This window comes from Lissotriton vulgaris, chromosome 5 (genome assembly GCF_964263255.1).
Source record: "Lissotriton vulgaris chromosome 5, aLisVul1.2, whole genome shotgun sequence".
Classification (NCBI taxonomy): Eukaryota; Metazoa; Chordata; class Amphibia; order Caudata; family Salamandridae; genus Lissotriton; species Lissotriton vulgaris.
In genome coordinates, this window is record NC_141693.1 from 1,032,036,679 (window position 1) to 1,032,049,042 (window position 12,364).

General features: G+C 43.4%; 1 protein-coding gene across 1 annotated transcript in view; it reads left to right on the forward strand.

The window, feature by feature from the left end:
* Positions 1 to 12,364, forward strand: part of FBXW4 (F-box and WD repeat domain containing 4) — an 880,740-nt gene that overhangs the window by 152,947 nt on the left and 715,429 nt on the right. The window contains exon 2 of the mRNA XM_086922659.1: positions 7,466 to 7,561. Coding sequence (XP_086778785.1) covers positions 7,466 to 7,561 — 96 coding nt within the window. The remainder of the gene's footprint in view (positions 1 to 7,465; positions 7,562 to 12,364) is intronic.

Sequence of the window (12,364 nt, forward strand, 5' to 3'; positions counted from 1 at the left end):
TCCTTGTCATTGTTCACATAGCATCTCAGATACTGCTTAAGGGTCTGGTTTAACCGCTCGGTCTGGCCATCAGTTTGCGGGTGGAAACTGGTGGAAAGGGCGGAATCTATATGCAACGAGGAACACCATGTCTTCCAAAACTGAGCAGTGAACTGTGAGCCTCTGTCGGATACAATGACACTTGGCAAACCATGCAACCTCACTACGTTGACCATAAGTAGTACCGCCAGCTGACCCGCCGAAGGTACTTGTTTACAGGCCACAAAATGCCCCATCTTGGACAGATAATCGGCCACCACCATAATGGCCGTACAACCTCTGTCAGCTGGAAGACCGACGATGAAGTCCACCGATATCCAATCCCAGGGGATCGCCGTAGTAGGGAGAGGCTGCAACAACCCCTGCGGACGGCCGTGGTCCGATTTCTTTCTAGCACATTGAGCACAGGCGGACACCCATCGCCCAACATCAGGTCTCACAGAGGGCCACCAGAACTGTCTCAATACACGCTCCAGAGTCTTGGCCACACCAAGATGTCCTGCACTAGGCGATTCATGACACCAGACGTATACCTGCTTTCTCAAAGCCCGTGTAGGCACCAGTAACCTGTTACGAAACATTGGCAGGCCCCCATGCAGTTTCCATTCTTGATGACAACCCAACCAAGTCTTCCAGACGAAGGAGTCCACCCCTTTCCGAAAATCCCTCGAGAAAGTATCAGGTTGCAACACACACACCACTTTATCTGGAGCTACAATGCTAGCCTCAGCCTTTTCCTCACTAGGGGTACATGTCGACTGGCGGGTGAGAGCGTCTGCCTTCCTATTGTCCGCTCCAGGGCGGAATGTAATGATGAAATTGAATCCGGAGAAAAACATCATCCACCTGAGCTGTCTAGGAGACAGATGTCGTGCAGCAGACATGAACTGTAGATTCCTGTGGTCGGGATAAACAGTGACCACATGACGAGCACCCATCAGAAAGTGACGCCATTCCTGAAAAAAGTCAAGTATGGCCAGTAACTCCTTTTCAGCTATGTGATAGTTCTGTTCTGCTGGATTCAGCTTACGTGACATATACCCCACCGGGTGTAACTGACCCATATCCGATTGGCGTTGGGATAAGACCGCCCCAATCGCCACCTCCGAGGCGTCCGCCTCCACGATATAAGGCTTGTCCGGGTCTGGATGTGACAACACAGGAGCTGTTACAAATGCTTCCTTGAGGGCCGTAAAAGCGGATTGCGCCTCTTCCGTCCACACAAACCCTTTCCCTTTCTTCAGCAGGTGAGTGATAGGCGCCACCAACCGGGAGAACTGATTGATGAAACGCCTATAGAAATTGGCGAAGCCTATGAAACACTGTACTTCACGTACATTAGTTGGAACAGGCCAGTTACGTACCGCTGCCACCTTCCGTTCCTCCATTTCTTGACCCTCAGGACTCAGCATTACTCCCAAAAATTCCACAACATGAACATGAAAATCGCACTTACTGATTTTACAGTATAGATGATTAGCCTGTAAAATAGTAAGCACGCTGGCTACATGTTGGCAGTGCAATTCCTCCGATTCTGAATACACCAGTATGTCATCTATATAGACAATCACATAGCGGTCCAAGATGTCACGGAACACGTTGTTTAAAAAGTACTGGAAGGCCGCAGGGGCATTACAGAGACCGAAGGGCATTACTCTGTATTCAAAAAGTCCGTATCTGGTTTTGAATGCCGTCTTCCATTCATCCCCGCTCCGCATGCAGACCAGATGATACGCCCTCTTCAGATCAAGTTTCGTGAAGATAGTGGCCTTTTTCACTTGTTCTAGTAACACACTGATCAAGGGCAAAGGGTACCTGTTCTTGATGGTAATGGCGTTCAATGCGCGAAAGTCAACACACGCGCGCAGCTCTCCATTAGCTTTTGGGATGAAAAAGAGAGGCGATGCGGCTGGTGATTTGGATGGGCGTATAAAGCCCAACGCTAACAATTTGTCCAGATTTTCCCGTAGATGCAGGTTTTCAGGTTCCGTTAGGGCATAGATCCGCCCGCACGGAATAGACGCACCCCGGACCAGATCAATTTGACAGTCATACTGCCTATGCGGAGGTAACCCCTCAGCTTGTTCTTCATTAAACACCTGACCAAATGACTGGTACGCAGCAGGAAGTTGCACACATTTTTCAGCTGCGGTGGCGATACAGGACCCTCCTAACAATCCCTGAGCAGGTTTCATAGCTCCCTGAAAACAATGATGCAGACAATACTCGGAACTCATATGCACAGTTCTTGTGTCCCAGTCTATCCTGGGGTTATGTTTCTCTAACCAGGGCAATCCAAAAATGATGCCATATTGAGGAGCCCTGATCACACCAAAAGTAAGCATCTCTGAGTGCGTGTCCTCCAACATAACCTCGATTGCTTCTGTTTCATAACTAACGGGACCCATGCTCAGCTTCCTCCCATCCACCGCGTACACCTCTTCTGGCCTCTCTCTTTGCACCAGATCTATTCCTAGGCGTTTAGCCTCTTGATAATCTATGAACATGCCCGTTGCCCTAGAATCCACCATAGCTGAGGTTTCTATCGCTTTCCCAGCCAACAATAATACAATGGACACGTATAGATGATTCGTCACATACTGTTCCCTGTTACTCAAAGAAGGGACATATTGAGGACTCCAAGAAACCCCTTCCTGTTTCCTAGAGTCTACTAGTTTTCCGATGCCTTTCCTGCATCAGCAGCGGCCACTCGGTTACCCCGGAATCTGTTGGTTTTAGGCTTCACAGGGCATTCCCTCACGTAGTGGCCCTTTTTACCACAATATAAGCAAAGGCCCTGTGTACGCCTTGATTCCCTTTCGGCTGGGGTCAAAGCCGTTCTCACTGCCCCTATTTCCATAGGCTCAGACGAAGGACCGGAATTCCCTTCCTTGGTGACATGTGTCTCAACTACTGGTTTCCTCCGATTATCCCCTTTCCTCTCACCCAGCCGATGGTCCAAACGTAGGGCTAAATTAATCAAACCTTCACATGTGGTAGGCTGGGGGTCGATTTGCGCTATTACATCTTTGAGTTCATCATTCAGACCCTGCTGAAACAAAGATGCCTGTTTATTTTCGGGCCATGTGGTTTCTGTTACCAAACGTCTGAAAGCATTCAAGTATGTAACCAGATCCTTTTTTCCTTGCCTTAATTCGAACAATTCTCTATCCGCTGTATAGGAATCGGCCCTTCTGTCAAATACCCTCAGGAATTCCGTTTTAAAGGCTTCCCAATCATGCAACAACAGATCGTTGCGGTTTACTAATGGGACCGCCCACTGTGCAGCATTGCCCGCCAGATAAGAAATCAGAAAGGCCACCTTCGCCTGATTAGTGGGAAAAGATCTGGGTTTACAGGAATAATGCAACGCTATCTGGGTGAGGAACACCTGCACTTTATCTGAATCCCCACTAAACCGTTCAGGTGAAGCCAATGGTACGGACACTGGCATCTCTACCACAACCGGTTGAGGCGGAGGCGTACCCCATGCATCAAAGGGATTGCGTTGGACCACATCCACACGTGCCCTTAAGTCCGCCGCTTCTAACCGAGATGCAGCTACCTCTAACTGTAATGCACCCAGAGCCTCTATCACATCCTCTAGAGTGGCCATACCAACACAACCCGACCGGGAGGACAATAATTTGTGGGTCGGGTATTCTGTTACGAGTTAGTCCTCAGGATCGTTTTGTTGAATGGTAAGCCCACCTCTAAATCGAGCCAATGCCTGGATAGCCGTAATGGCACAGAGCGTTGACAGGATTAAGTGAGGGGATAATAAGAAAGATCAGGGAAGGAAAGGAAGGGGACAGCAGGGAGGGAGATCTGAAAGACATAAACAGAACAAAACACATAAGACTGGATTCCTAAACCGTAAATATCTCAATACTATAAATGTTGCTATGCGGGTTTATACCTGTAAAAGAAAAAGCAAAAGCCTTGTGGATGTGTAGAGGCAACGTAGGGTTGGATATGATGTAACTATAAAGATACAGAAAATACAGGAACATAAGTAATCAATATGGACATGAAAATCAGTGCTCTTGTACAAACCAACTATCCCTGATATATGAACCTACCTAGATATGACTCCACTAAACATCACAGGGGTAGAGTGTATCTCACACCTCCAAATCCCCTGTTAATAGAAAAGTCACATATAATGTTACACGCAAAGGATAACTAAATGCCCTTTCCACACACAGTGTTATCATTCCACACAATGCTCCTCTGGAAGATCCATAGGTGAAACCACCAACTAATTAGTCTTAGCTTGGTTCCAGGAATAGTCGTATTTACAGCAAGAAAATCAGTACCAAAAGAGGCTATCCAAAGTTTGATAGCAACTTATGCCACACCACCGTTGGCCGACAATGCCAACCAGGACAATATCCAAGGAAAAAACCCACAGCAAGAATCCGAACCAACAGTGAGGATTACGAATATATACACATCAAAAAGCAGGTATCAACAAGACTGCCACTGAGTTATTCCGCTCAGCGACGCGGTGCAAGCACCCTTACCGCACCCGAACCAAGAACTCCGAGGTCAAGGACCGCATCAGGTTTGGAATACCCGACACCGCTCCCCGGCCGCCATTCTCCTTATGAGATGTCTCGCGGGAGTGCGGTGCGTCGCGGAGGATGCCGGGAGCGGTAGTTCTTTCCCGGAGCATGCCAGGAATTGTAGTTCGCGGCCATCAGCGATCGTGACATGCGGTGCCCAAAACGGCAAAATTCAGCCGGCAGCATCTTCACACTTTTTTGTTCTTTTTTTTTTTTACCTTTCAGCCATGCTGCATAACAGCTGAGCTCCTACACAATATGGCTAAAAGAAGTTGACAAAGCCATTAGCTCTCACATAGGTCAGATCTATTGGCTTTGCCAATGCTTGTTTCTTCCTGTAATGATAGCCGTACTTGCTGTGGCAATAGGTGGGGATGGAGGGCCAAGAGTTGAGGTAAGCAAGCAGCAACAGTGCAGTCCATTGAAGTAAAATTTCGTTCCAATATGATGGTGTGAACTTGGAATAAAACTAGATATCTTTGTGTGTATAATGCAGTCCATTAAACAGACTCAATTTGCCAGTGATCCCATCCCAGCCAGTCTTTTGAAACAAGTACATCTGGCATTGGATGTTTTTGGCTTCCTCTTTTTTCTAACTCCTTGGAGTTTTTTTAAATTCCAAGCATCTTCTTAAGTTGGTTCACAGACTTGTCTTTGATGATATATTCCTACCACTCCACCATCAGAATTCTGAAATCAAAAGCCCATCTTTGTTGAATAATTTGTTTGTCTATAAGCTGTAAGTAAAAGTCTGTGTGACACGCCTTTTAAAAATTAATATCCGTTCCCCGACTTCCAACGAACAGCGGCTCGGCCTTACACATACAGTACAACTTACGTATTTTATCCCAAAAATATGTATTAATAACATGTGTTTCTATTTATTTTGCTGGTTGGTCTGTGAACACTGATAATGGCTCTGATCACAATCTATGCCTTGTGACTGTGCATCTGATAGGAGTTATGAATGTGGACATAGATCGACTGTCGGCTTCCTATTTCTTACCCAAATTAATCTTGTAACAAGTATCTTCGCGTGTTTGTGTTTTCACATCATCGATTCGTTAGACCTCCTTTAGGCAATAGTGAGTAATTGTAATGAAAGGAGAGCTCCTGTGCCATTCCTGCACTTCTAATACCGCAGGATCTGTCAATTGGCTGAATGCCATGTTAGGTGAAATTCTCCGTGGTACATATCAGAATATCGTGGGTAGATAAATGGTGCTTGCTAGCAATAATCGCGATTGTCTGGATTATTCTGAATACGGTTTAAGAATAGAAAGTAGTATATTTGCTTTGTGCCTTTGAAGAACTTTAAATACAACACACTGTGCCTCTTCTTCCAAGTGTCAAGGTTGCGACTGCTCAGAGAACATAAGCCAACAGCTCACCATCATGTCTCCCTGGAGTTCTATAGCCTGTGTGCTACATAAGGTGAATAGACAATGTAGCAAAATGCTTATCAGCTATCGAAAGACTCTATGCTGTGGTTGTGACTAACTGTTTTAATTGACCAAATATGCTAGGCATCTGATATGTGTAATGTGTGTGTGTGTGTTTTAAACATCGAAAGTTATTTTCTAATACTCCGAATGTTGGAGTCTTTTTATGTTATATGATGTCCAATGGCTCTTCTGTGTTTGGATACTTACGAATCTGTTCATTTCTTGCCCCTTATAATAGGAGCTCAACTCATTTGAAGAAGCTGTGTTTTAGGCATATGAGTGACTAGATTATTTTATGACTAGCTGTTTCTCTTGAAGGTTTGAGTTGACTTGCATTCTACTGTTCCTTTTCGGACCGGGTATCCTTGACATGTTCTCTTGTTTCTCCACTAAGTTCCCTTCCGGATGGCTCAGAGAAAGCACTTATTGTGTTACTTTTGCACTTTTATGGTAAATCGAGTGTAATTCCAAGAGTCCAATTAAACCTGTGGTTGTCTTTTTCTTTTCCTCAACTTATTCTGACTTCAGCCAAGTATGTCCACTCACTGGTCATGACTGTAACATGAAACTGGAAAAGATAGTTTTTTAGGCACACAGTTTACATTGTGCTCCCATTGAGTGTGTCCCAGGTCACAGAGAAGTTTACCAGAGCTTCATAGGCTTACAGTTGACTCCAGTTCCATTATTGCTGGTAGAGAATAAACGTAATCATCTTTCCCTGTTGGGTGGTCACGTAACATTGTTCTATTTCTCAGATTTAGAAATTAACTTTGGTTTCTTTAATATAACTTCCATTGCACCGAAGACCACTCTGTAGTACTGGTCACCTGACAGAATGGCGATTCCAGCACCATTTTGACTGGTAACTGTGTTTTATTGCCATTAAAACTCCACCTCATTGAAGCCTATACATCATTTTATCTGTGGTTGTTCGCAAATCCTGCAACGACACATGGGACATGAATCAGATTGACTTGAAATACTTTCTTCTTGGTGGCTATTAATTAAGCAAGGTAGAACATCAGTCTTTCTCTTCTTTTAAGTACTGTATTCTCAAAGCACAAAATAGCACTGACAAGCCTATCTGCTTTATTCGTTTTTGGCCTGAAGTTCTACCCTTTCACTCAATTCGGTCTCCTGCTGACCGGATTGCTTAATCACAGCTTTAATTTAGTGTTCACTTTAGTTAAGCATTCTGTGAATACCTCCATCTTTTCTATTTAATCAGAATATGTGTTCTTTAAAGATCATCAGGAAGTCATATGTCTCAAAAAATTGAAAAACTAACCAGAGTTGTGGTTTTCTTTGTTGTATAACTGGTTGTATGACGCTGTTCTACAAAACCTCACAAGTTATTTACTTTTTAGATAAATAGATTTTTCACCATATATACATTTTATGTTCTGTTGGTAGGGCTCCTGGAATACCAGTGAAGGAAAGGTTAAAAGTGTCTCAGAACTGGAAGAGAGGGCGTTGTCTGAAGGAAACACCACTCAAATGGAGACGCAAGTAAGTATCTTTTGTGAAAAACAAAATCATTTGCTTGAATGTGTTTTTATTTTCACTAGTCTCTGGACCACCTTTAGGCATTTAACCATGAATTATTTTAGCTCAATTTTAAGTTAAAGCTATAAGTATGCGTTATTTATATTTAACAAAGTACTTACAGTAGCTAAGCTGTGGTTGATTTCTGTTATTTCCGAAATCCGACATATGCGATGGCCATTTTTTTCTGTGTAAAAAATTGCATAGCTCATATGGGTAAGTTGTTTAGAAATAGCTTATTTGGTGCACAAGACTGTGGGTAATCATCGAGGAAGCCTCTATCCTCAAGGATGCCTGGTCTTTTCTTGAGGATCGTTATGCAGTAAAGGCAACTTTCAGTGACCTGCTGTATTTGTATCCCCTTGGAGTCCAGTGAGACACATGTATTTTTTTTTAGCTTTGGTTGGGAGGTTAATTAAGGGTGTATCTTGAGTGAACTGTGGCGCTAATAATGTGAATGTTGAAATGGAGGGTAAAGTCCTAGTAGGATTTTTAGGTCTTGTCTACGTAGTGCACATGCGCTGCATAGGAGACCTTTAGCCGTCATACAGCTCTTTTTCCAAGCACATGCTCGTGGTGGCATACAGCTTGCGGGAGTGCACAGCGGCGTGCCACAAGCACAAGTGTGTGCTTTGAAAAAGAGCAGACTAAACGCCCACATACGCACGCATGCAGCCAACGCTTGTTTAGGTTGAGCTTGCAGGCAGCCATTATTTACTATTCGCTGGCAACTTTATCACTCTTCGCTGACTTATAATTAGACAGCGCGTGCAGTGCCGTCACTTCCAGAATCACTACCTTGTTTGTGTGTGGCGCATGACCGAAGTATAGATTGATTTACGTTGATTAGTGTCTATCCGCTTTGAAGTACTATTTCTTCTTTTTAAAGAGTGTGAACATGACTGGAATGTAGGAGGGTGCTTTACATCAGCACCAGTCACACTACACATGTTCACATTGTGCGCTTGGATTGAAGTACTTTTTTTGGGACTTGCCATTGTCAAAGTAGCAAAAATTAGCTGTAGCATTTTTTTGCTGTTATACATAGTGTGAAATTGAGCACTTTCCATGAGCACCAGATACGTTGCACCAGGAGACATTCACATTTAGGCAAGGGTAGAGGAGGGGGTTTGCCCAGAATTGCAGAAGATTGAGCCAATGCCGAGACTCGAACATACTTCTCCACTTCCCAAGCCTGCAGCTCTGGCCATAACGCCACATCCTTTCCCCATTCAATCAGTCAATCAATCAAAGATAGCTTTTTTCGATTTTGTTAAACAATCATAAAAGCACATAGAAATACATATATGTACAATAAAAATCATTCATAATTAAAAAACTAGTCAAGCAAGCCGCCGTACATTTATAATATTATAACAATGAGGATCGACATCTAAAAATGCTTTTTAAAAAGATCGAGACCGCATTTAGTCATTTCGTCTTGCAACATTTGTATCTTAATAAAAGTAGGTCTACATTGTCTCAGGGCCCACAGTTTTAGCAATGGTAGTAAAAATCTCCTCCTACTATGCAAGTAGAATTTGCAAAATAAGATGCAGTGTATAGATGATTGCGGGGAGATATCATCGCATGGGCATGGTGTTACATTTTTTGCCCAGTCATTAATAACTGGAAAAGTGGCCATCCTAAATAAAGTTCCAGTTCTCAAACGTGCTAATAACATTCTACTATAACTGGACTGATTTGATAACAGATATGGCTGTATACCTGGACCCTGCAATAGGTGTTGATATTGAATAACAGACACCTTCAACCTCTCCACCTGCCAACGTTGCTCCTCCAAATGTTCAAGACAGGGCTCCTTCAATGCCTTTCTGGAGAAAGAGGATAAAGTAGATGGAGCATTGTAGAGCTCAGGGTGGCCTATATCTGTTAAAAAGTCCTTTACGTAGCCGAGCCACTGGATGTGTTTAGCTCCTTGGTGTTGGACACAGTCCTGAATAAAGGCCCGGTTAAACTCCGTTTCAGTAGATGACCACACTTTGTGCCATAGCAAGACTGGTGAGACCTTGATTAGATCTGTTATGTAGACCAAGGCAAGCTCCTTATGACAAATATAACTAGAGGTGGAATTAGGGACAGCCAGCAGGAATCTCAGAAAGGCGTTTTCACATGTTTGAATTTCTAAGCAATCTGAGACCCCCTAGATGCCTGCCCCATAAATGGCAGTCGAAACGCACTTTGCCTTGTAAATCTCCAGCAAGACGCGTACCGGTCTGCCCCCCAGTTTATTTGCAAACTGATTCACTGCTCCGATGGCACGGAGGAAAGCTAACTTCCTTGTAGCTACAGCAGTGGACCATGTACCTTTTTTATTAAAAACAATCCCTAAATACCAAAAGGTGTTAGTGAGTTCTATCTTTGACTGGTTTAAGAAGGTGTTACAAGGTACATTAATTTCAGATGAGCAGCACATGGTGAACGTTTTCCCAACATTAATTTTTAAGCCTCTTTCATCCATGTATCCCGCAAAGCTATTCAACGCCTTTTGGAGGCTTACTTGGGTCCTCGCCATTATAACTGCATCATCTGCATACAATAATATCAGTACCGCAACACCTTCAATTTTGGAATAGTCCAATTTTTTTATCAATTAAAAAAGTTGCCACGCTATTTACATACAAATTAAATAAAAAGGGTGCCAAAATGCAGCCCTGCCGCACACCTTTCATTATTGGAAATTTCTTTGTACATTCTCTGTTTTTTCCAAAGCGGACTTTTGCCCCTGCCCCTCTATACAGTTCTTTTATAAAAATTAATGATGTTATAATCGATACCTATATCTTTTAAGGTGTCCCACAGCACTTCATGACTCAGACAGTCGAACGCTGAGCTGAGATCAACGAAGGTCATGAATAGATTTCGGCCACTACATACTTGTCCCTAATTATGGTCAGATTAAGTCCTTGTTCAACTGTGCCTATGCCTGAGGTAAAGCAATACTGAAATTTAGAGAAGGCATTAACCTCCTTGGGCCATATGTGTAGTCTATTCAATAGGACTCTGCCAGCCACTTTCATCAAAGAATCTAAATGTGAAATTGGCCTATAGCACTTAGGATCATTACGATCTCCCTTTTTAAAGATTGGCACTACAATCGCCTCCTGCCAGGTCGATGGAAATCCCTTTTTAGTATAGCTATTTAACACATTAGTTAGGAGCGGTGCCCAAAGGGAGATATTGGCCTTGTAGGTGTCTATCGGGACTTCATCCGGTCCACGGGCTTTATTCAGGGCACTCTCTACGATAGCTAATTCTACTTCCGCTAGGGAGAAGACTATTTCCAAGGGGAATAAACCCTGAGTATCAGACTCATCAGTTGTCTGATAACCAAGACAGTTCGAGCTGACTAATTCATCCTTCTTATATAGCTCAGAGAAGTGGTTTACCCATACCGCCTCCTCTATAGCAATCTCAATTATGTCCGTCTTCCTTTCTATGAAGAAGGGGGCATTTACGGCCCTCCAGAATGCCGTATTACCTTACAGTGCGCATGTCTTGTGGAGGGCTAACCAGGCGTCCTCCTTTATATCCAGCTTCCTCCTTTTAACCGCAGCTTTGTAAAGTAGTCTAGCTGACCTTATTTCTATTTTATTTCTTGGTACCTTTTTAAAAGCTGACTTTAACCGAGAGTGAGCTTTGGTGCATTCAGGATCAAACCAACCCTCTGTCCTAGTTCCTTCACCCACCCTTGCCCTGCGTGTCAATTGATTACCAATTTGATCTGTTATCTTTTCAAAAGCCAGTATAGCCTTAGCTGGACTGGTGTTTTCCTCTAGACAGGTTATAAAATCATCTGGATGTCCTGATATTAAGGTATGCAGAAAGGTGTTTGGATTTATCTTGTTCCATTAAATGGAATATCCATTAACTCTAGAGAGTGTGATCCCATGATGATAGATATTTTCAGCCACATCAAACTTCTGCTGGTTTCCCACCCCAAATCTAAAGGATGTATGTATCGGGAAGTGATCGCTCATCGAGTTGTCCTCAGTTCTAAAACTCAGGACACAATGATGATAGCTAGCTGTAAATAGTGTAAAATCGATCACTGACCTAAGGCCTCATCCATTGAAGGTAGGTTGGAAGGCGACCTGGGGACTACAAAGCTCATTAGTAAAACCTAAATCCCATTCACACATCAAAACATTGAATAGAGTGCCTAGCTTAGAGTGCTCAAAATGTGTTTATGGGTCTCCCCTCGTTAACCAACCCACAAGTGCCAGACTCGCTATAGGGGCATAGATGACAGTTGAAGTCGCCTGTCAGTATGACACGTGTCTCTGTTTGCCCACAGTCCTGTTTTGTGTGTAGGGTATTGGTTAGATCCCCCATGACCTTATCTACGTCATCCTTTGGAATGTTATTATAAAAATGAATCGGGATAACCTGTTTGTTTTGACCCATCTTTAAGCGCAGTAGTTGATAATAGTCTCCTCCTGCGCTCAGTGTCTTTACCATTATGTTTAACATATTTGAAATATAAACAGTCAGGCCACCTGAACTCCTGCCCCTATTATTCTGTTTAGCCGCTAAGAAAAATGTACGATATCCACTGATATGTATCTCCCGCTGTTCCCAACATTCCTGTAAGCATATAATGCTAAATTTATCGACACATGTCAGGAAGGTGGGGTCCTTAACTTTACTTGATAAACCCGCTATGTACCAAGACAGGAGGGTTAATTTGCCCACAGTTTTATCCGGTAAGGGCCTCTCATTATCTTGCAGTATGGGTTCCAAAAC